Source organism: Chrysochloris asiatica, unplaced genomic scaffold (genome assembly GCF_000296735.1).
Source record: "Chrysochloris asiatica unplaced genomic scaffold, ChrAsi1.0 scaffold00173, whole genome shotgun sequence".
Taxonomy (NCBI): Eukaryota; Metazoa; Chordata; class Mammalia; order Afrosoricida; family Chrysochloridae; genus Chrysochloris; species Chrysochloris asiatica.
This window is the reverse complement of record NW_006408691.1, coordinates 1241843-1249724: the sequence shown is the minus strand read 5'-3', so window position 1 is coordinate 1249724 and position 7882 is coordinate 1241843. Positions and strand designations below refer to the sequence as shown.

General features: G+C 49.9%; 1 protein-coding gene across 1 annotated transcript; it reads left to right on the top strand.

Annotated features, from left to right (window-relative positions):
* Positions 1–2: 2 nt before the first annotated feature.
* LOC102822892 (chromosome unknown open reading frame, human C1orf233) lies at positions 3–629 on the top strand (the record flags this gene model as incomplete). The annotated part of the gene is made up of 1 exon (XM_006871770.1): positions 3–629. A coding segment is annotated over one exon (627 nt), but the record flags the coding sequence as incomplete, so codon positions are not given.
* Between the last annotated feature and the right edge of the window lie 7253 nt (positions 630–7882).

Here is a 7882-nt window from a genome sequence, read left to right as displayed (position 1 = left end):
CGCCACCGTCCCCGCCGGCCTGGGAACCGGCCGCCGACGCGCCGTGGTGCCCCTACAAGGTGCTGCCCGAGAACCCCGAGGCGGGCGGCGGCCACCTGTGTTTTCGCAGCCCCGCGCGGGGCTTCCGCTGCCAGGCACCTGGCTGCGCGGTGCACAGCTCGGCCGGCCACTCGCTGCGCGCCAGCGTCCTGCGCAACCGTAGCGTTCTGCTGCAGTGGCATTTGGCGCCGACCGAGGCGCGCCACTTGCGTGGATTCGCGCTCAACTGCTCGTGGCGCGGCGCCTACACACGCTTCCCGTGCGAGCGCGTGCTGCTTGGTGCCTCGTGCCGCGACTATCTGCTGCCCGATGTACACGACGGCGTGCGCTACCGCCTGTGCCTGCAGCCGCTACCGCTGCGCACCGCTCCCGGGGCGTCCCCTGCACCCACCACGCCGCCGTTCACACCGGCCGAGTGTGTGGAGTTCGCCGCTGAACCGGCTGGCATGCGGGAAATTGTAGTGGCTATGACAGCGGTGGGCGGCTCCATCTGCGTCATGCTGGTGGTCATCTGCCTGCTGGTGGCCTACATCACTGAGAACCTCATGCACCCGGCCTTTGGGCGCCCCGGGCCACGCCGCCAGCCCTGAGTCACGACTTCAGCCCTCAAAGGAGTGCATCTGTGCCCCAGGCCCGTATGCCTGCCCACCCTGCCCTCCTTGTACCTGCGACCACCTTAGGATTCCATTCAGCGCCTGCTGGACTTGGATGGACTTGGACGGGGTTTGGCTGACCCACGACGCCAGAGCCTTATCATCGCAGGACCTTCCCAGCCAGGCGTCTGTGTCCCAGAGCCCAGCTCAGGACTGACCCTTGGACCCTGGCTAAGATGCCAGCCACATCCAGGGCTCTACCCACTCTCCAGAGGCCTTTATTAGAGCGGCCAGAACACGTGGCCCCTTCCAGCAAGAGCCATTGTCACCCTGGGTTGTCATCCCACACTTGCAGCCTGTGCCAAATTGGTAGAGCTGGCCATCATCAATCACTGCTTGGTCACTGTGTGCTTTGCAAGCCCAGGAGCCCCTTGGAGCCTGTTCTCCCCCCCACCCTACCCCAATGGGCTTGGGTTTGCTTTGTGCCTTAGTACTCGGGCCACCCACCCATCCCCCAGGCCAGAGCCCAGCACCCTGTTGTCCAAGGGGGTGCGGTTTGTGGCCCTGAGACTGGCCCCTGTGTGTGCTGTGGCCAGAGTTCCTTGGGACTCCCTTTCCAAGGTTTGCAGGAGCGCCCCATTGCCCTTAAATAGAGATGGGTAGAGCAGTGTCCTGGGTGTTGCCGACCCAGGCATCTGAGGAGCCAGCAGCTGTGATGTAGCCCAGGAAGCCCAGGTCCAGCTACAGCATACAGGGTGAGTGTCCCTGACCTTGGGGAAGCTAACTGCTCTCAGGGGCTGGTTCCCTGTTTCCTTTTATGTGAGTCACCTTTGAGTAGGACTTCCCACTGCAGGGTGGGCTGGGCCGGTCACTGGGCAGAGGAATCCTGGATTGGAGCGGGGACAGCAGAGGAGTTGATGACAGCTGAGCCCATGTGGCCCTTTCACTGTGGTCTGGACCCTCAGCCTCCACCTACCAGGAAACCTTGGTGACCACAGGGTAACCCACAGCACCACCCACCTTTCCTTCGGGGCTCAGGGTCAGGCGGCCAGGATCCAGGCCCAGTGAGGCTGCCTGCCCACACCATTGACAGAAGACCAGCGTTGACTCCCCCAGGCAGACCTCAGCACCCTGGCCACTTGGCAGCATGACATTGCTGCCAAGCTCCCTGTGAGTCCCACACGAATCACCTGAACTTGACCTTGGCACTTTCTGGAGTCACTGTGGCTAACCCCATCCTCTGCCCTAGCGACCACCAGCCCTGGTAGGTATCCATAGAGCCCACTCCCCACCTCCTGTGTCTCTTCTCTGCCCGCCCTGCTCACGGCGCTGGCCAAGTGTGAGCCTGGTGTCCATGTCTAAAGTCTCATCATTCTCTCAGACCAAAAGCACTGTTGTGTGTATTTATTTGGGAGACAGAAGGAAAGGGTGTAGGAGTGAAAGAAGGCAACAGTGGTCCTTTTTTTTCCACAAAGGCATCTCTAACATCAGCAAAGTGGCTGGGCCTGACCCTTTTAATTGCATTGGGGTCTGCCCCAGGTAGGGGTACACAGGCACCTGGTCCTTGCAGCTTCTGGCAGGAGGACACCAGTGACCCGCTGCCCGTCTGTCCACCTCTGACCTTGGGAAAGACACCAACAGCCTCTCCTCTGCATGCTGTCAAGCGGGGGTGGGGGCGCGGCACCTGCTGCAGTTAGAAATAGCCCAGGCTCACGGTGACCCACTTGAGCTGCGACAGGCAGCAATTAAGCGACTCCGGGAGGGGGGGCCTCCTCCCCAGCCCGGGCACCCCCTCACACAGCTGACAGGGAGGGTGTTGAAGTCACAGTTTGTCGGGGGATAAGGTGATGAGCCTGGGCCCTGAGTGTGGCAAGGGTGGGGGGCTACCACCCTTGCCCCAAATTGGCCACTCCCCACCCCCTGCTGTCCTTGAGCCATGGTGACCCTGAGCAAGCAGAGGCAGCTGGTGATGGCCAAGCTCTGAGAAATGACTCATTCCCCCAGGGGAGGGAGGTTGGGGTGTGGAGACATGTCTAGACAGCCAGGGGTAGCAGTGGGAGGGCTTAAGTAGTGCCAATCCTGGTGCCTGCAGCCCTGTGCCTTGTTGGACTCCTGCCCACCTGTCAAGGCATAGATAGATGTCTTCTTCCAGTAGGAGCCAGGCAGTGGTGGTACCCAGGATCTGGGGGCCTCTGAGGCCTCACCCATCTGCCCTCCTCCTGATGGGGCATAGGCAGACTCCAGGACTGAGCTGTGAAGTTATGGGAGAGCTCCCATCTGCCCACTCCAGCCTTCCACCAGTATGTCCCCCACTGTGGGCATGAGCTCCCTCCTGGGACTGTCAGGTGAGCACTCAGAGTGGGCTCAGCTCTGACCTGTTGTCTTGGCCTCCTGCACATGACAGGTGTACAGATACTCTCTCTTAGACAAGCCTGTCCCAGGGCTTCATGCAGGTCGGCAATCCAACTTTGGTTGCAGGGACTGAGTCTGAGAACCCCTGCCCGCAGGGTCTGGATTGAGATTTGGCCCGGGATAGCTGAAACTGGACAGGAGTCCAGGCATAGTCACCTCCACTAAGCTCTTCAAGGACAGCCCTACCCACCTCCCTGGGCCACAGGAGCACCCTGGCTCCTCCCCACCACCCCTGTGCTGTGACCCTTCAGGTTGACTTTGTACCTCCAGCCTCATCCAGACATTTCCTTTTCCCTATCTGCCACCTTCCTGCTCCCAGCCTCTGAGGCTCCGGCCTCACATCTTGGGTTACCTACCTTGGGAGCCCCACCCTACACTGGTAGTGGAGCCCAGCTCCTCTGAATAACCCTGGAGACTTGGCCTCTCTCCCTGGTGCTGCAGGATAGGCTGGGTGGCCCCCTGCTCCACCCTTGAGAAGCCCTGAGCTTTTCCATGCTCCAGTTCTCATCATTTACACATGGAGACCAGAACCATCTTGTTGCAGGAGGGCTTCAGTGAGGTAACTCAGGTGGAGGGCACTACATCCAACCATGTCACCTTCTGTGCAGAGCCTCCTCTTGACATGACCACCGAGGTAGCTCAGGAGCTTCGTACACTGCTTTGTGTCCAAGACAGAACTTTGGATGCCCCCTTCTCACCCCCAAGCCCTGACTCATAACACATGTTCTCTGTCTTCCCACCACGGACGATCTTCATTCTACCAACATTTTCTGAATGCTTCTACAGGCCTGGCTGGCTAGTTGGTCAAGCCAGAAGCCAGATACTAAGATGTAGGTACAGGTGACAGGATGCTGGCATGCTGGGTACAGGGATGAAGGAATGCAGGATTGAGGGCATCCAGCCGTCTGCCCACCCAAACTAGGCTCCTCCCCAGAGTCCCCGACAGGTAGCTGCTCATTCTGCTTGGTTCACCGGCTGAAAGTCCATGGGCTGTCATTCAGGCCTCAGGTTCCCCTGGTGGAGTTAGGACTTGGTCAGCATTGGTGGTGGAAAGACATCACGCTTCCTGGAATTGCTGAGCTGGGGGACATGACGATGGGGACAGGCAGAATCAAAACAGCTGCCTTTTCTTTCTTCTTTTTCACTTTTATCTGGACCTTCTCTTTCTCTGCTCGATTTAGTCAAGTCCAATAGATCCTTCTCATTGTGGGAGCTTCAATTACTTATTGCTGAGGATTTATAAGGCCCAGATTGACCCATATCATTTACTTTTTTCAACTTCTTGAATAAAACAAAAACCAAGCCTACTGCCATTGAGTTGATTCAAACTCATGGTGACTCAGTAGGACAGATCAGACATGTCCATGGGGTTTCTTTATAGTAGTAGACAGCCTCATCTTTCTCCTACAGAGCGGCTGGTGGATTTGAACCACAGACTTTGTGGTCAGTAGCCCAATACTTATACCACTAGACCCCTTGCATAGGCGTATGCAGATTGGAACCTGGGAGTCCGTCTCTACTTTTCTTGTCGATCTCTGCTGGGCCTTGTGAGTTTTCCACTCCAAGTGTCCCCAACTGGGCTTGGAGGTGGGTTTTTTGGCAGTGACACAATGTGTCAGTTTTCTGGGTTTCACTCTGCCTTCCACCCAATTCTTCCCTATACCACAAGGTGGTGTTTCTGTCAGAAGTTGCATCTCACTATTACATGGGAGGAGTTTATGGGAACCACTTGTGACTTTTTTGTTGTAGATCTCAGATAAAGATTTTTTTATTATCCTGGTTGCTTTGTGTGTTTTTGTGGAAGTGCTTTATCTGCCTCTGCCACCATCTGTGTAGAGCTTCTTCGTCGCTCTGATCTCAACCTCGCCGTTTCGCCATGTTCAAATTACCTTATGGAAACAGCATGTAACTATCATCATATTTGCTCTACTTTAGTTTTCATAATTATTTTGTTCAGATACCAGTCTGACCACACATGGTCCAAGAACACTTAAACACTAAACCAAATATAAAGATTGATTCGTCTTCAAATGTCATAACCAGTGATACCATGCTTGCCTATGATCTTGCCAATCTAAAACCATATCCACGCCTCAGTGACCACCAAACCATTCAGCAGAGCTTCCTTAACCAACCAGTTTTTTTTTGTTTTTTTTTCCAACCAGTTTTTAATACTACTGACTCCGTGGCATAGTGGTAAAATGTGGCCAAGTGAGGCTTTGAGTAAGTCACAGCAGCATTTACCATTGCCAAAGCCTTCTCCATTGGGCTACAGATAAACCGGGCCATAGTTCTAGGATAGAGAGCCCATTGCCCCTACCAGCCAGCTGAATGTCCACTGTTAATATATTTGTTATAATTGTCAGTGATAATTTATTGGTAGTAGTATTTTGGGCATGTATCTACCATCTGATTTGGGGATTTGTAATGAGTAGGATTTGTCTTTGTTTCTTTTTTTCTCCTATGGAATGAATTGCTCATTTTTATCTCCCCTTTCCTATTGGTGCTTAAAGAAACATGAAATTAACAAACGTGGCCATGTAATGAACATTCTCCATTTCTTCCTAAATCAGGGGGGGGGGGAACCTTTTTTCTTCCAAGGGCCAATTGGATCTTTATAACATCATTCAGGGTCATATAAAATTATCAACTTAAAAATTAGCCTGCTATATTTGGATGGCTAGAACTGCAGTTTTCTTGCCAGGGCCAGACCAAATGATTTCTAGGGCCTTCTATAGCCCATGGGCCTGACATTCCCTACCCCTGTCCTAAATAAAGAGAACCTTAGATTATTACTTTCAGTCCCCTTCATCTTTTATAATCTCGCTGATATAAAACCACATCCACACTTCAATGATCCTTTCTGTTTTAAATCCCTCCAAGTACATTTTAAAATGTATTGAACTGTAAGGGTCTGCTTGGCTCTACCAATATGTTAACCAGATTTTTTACTCAACACTACATCTGCTGTCTCACTTCTTTCTTACTGCTGCTTCTTCAACTGCATCCTTGATTAACTTTTTCTCTGATGGTGCTTGTGGGTAACAATCCTGTATTTGTCTGAAATTACCTTTAGTTAATAACTTCTACACCTGAGTGATATTTAAGCTGGTTATAGAATTCAAGAGTAACAGCTATTTTCTCTGAGAACTTTAAAAATATTTACCCCATTTTTTCCTTGTTATTTACTATCTGTGATGATAAGTTTATGATTTCTTTGAGGATGACCTGTTCTTTTTTTTTTTTTCAAATTGATTTTAAGATTTTCGTCTTTGACATACACTCTGTTTGTTTTTTTGTGTTTTTTTTTAAAGTTTGTATTGTGATTTGAGTGAAAGTTATCAGCTTCTTTGACATAAAGTTTTCAACAATATGTGTCTCAGCAGTGATTAAAAACCCCCCAAAACACTCTCATAGAGACTTGTTCTTTCTGAATCTAGGGCCTTATGTCTTTCTTCAATTCTGAAATATCCTCAGGCATTTCTTCAAATATAAATCCTCCCTGATCTCTCTTTTCTATTGGTCTGAAAGTACAATTAGAATAATATTAGAACTTCTCATGAGTTTTAATGATTTCCTTATAGAGCTCTTCATGTTGATTCTGACTTCAGCTGTCAAATTTGGTATTTTGAAATTAAACCATGTTAATTTCTTTATGACACACCATTATTATCATTAAACCCAAAGACGCTTTCCTAATTTATTTCCCCCTCACCAGCCACTTTCATGCTTCTTCCTCTCGATAACCTGTGTATCCTTGGAGACATTTAATTTTACTTAAAAGTTGTGCTATTTCTCTCGTTTGTTTTTTAATATTCTGTGTACGATATTTCATCCTTTCTGTACACTACATATTATTTCTAGAATATGCATTCACTTTGTTTACTTTTCATACACCTGGAAGAACACATAAAGCCAAATCAAAATCACTGCCACTCAGTGGATCCAACTCATAGTGACCCTGTATAGGGTTTTTGAGACTATAAATCCTGATGGGAACAGACAGCCTCATTTTTCTCCTGTGGAGCCACTGGTGTGTTTAAACCACCAACCTTCTGATCAGATGTCCTGTGCTTCTCCTACACCATCGCCAGGGCTTCTTATGATATTCTGTGGTTGTACACAATGTTGTGATGAATATCATCATACAGATTCCTTGTGTGACATTTTTCTAGGTGAGAGATAAATGGATCTTAGGAGGATGCACTGCCACTGATCTGGCCGTTTGTCATATTGTGGTGGCTTGTGATGTTGAAAACTATGCCATCGGTATTTTAGATACATGGTCACCCATGGTGGAATGGTTTCGGCTGAGCTTCCAGACTAATACAGACTAGGAAGGAGGAGAGGCAAACCCCTTATGAAGCATTAGCCACTGAAAAGCTTATGACTAACAGTGGAACATCATTTGAGATAGTGCCAGAAGATGAATCCTGTAGGTTGGGAAGCACTCAAAGTACTACTGGGTAAGAGCTGCCTCCTCCAAGTAGAGTTGACCTTAATGACATGAATGGACTAAAGCTTTTGGGACCATCATTTGGTGATGGGGCATACTTCAAAATGAGAAGGAACCACTGCAAACATTCATTAATAATCAGAATGTGGAATGTACAAAACTTGAATCTAGGAAAATTGGAAATTGTCAGAAATAAAATGGAATGCATAAAGTTCAGTATCCTAGGCATTTATAAGCTGATATAGACTGGGATTGGCCATTTTGAATCATATCATTATATGGTTGACTATGCTGGAAAGACACATTGAAGAGGAATGGAGTCACATTGTGTCGGGGACCTGCCTCGACATAGGGGTTCGGTTCACGAGGAGGAGATACCTGA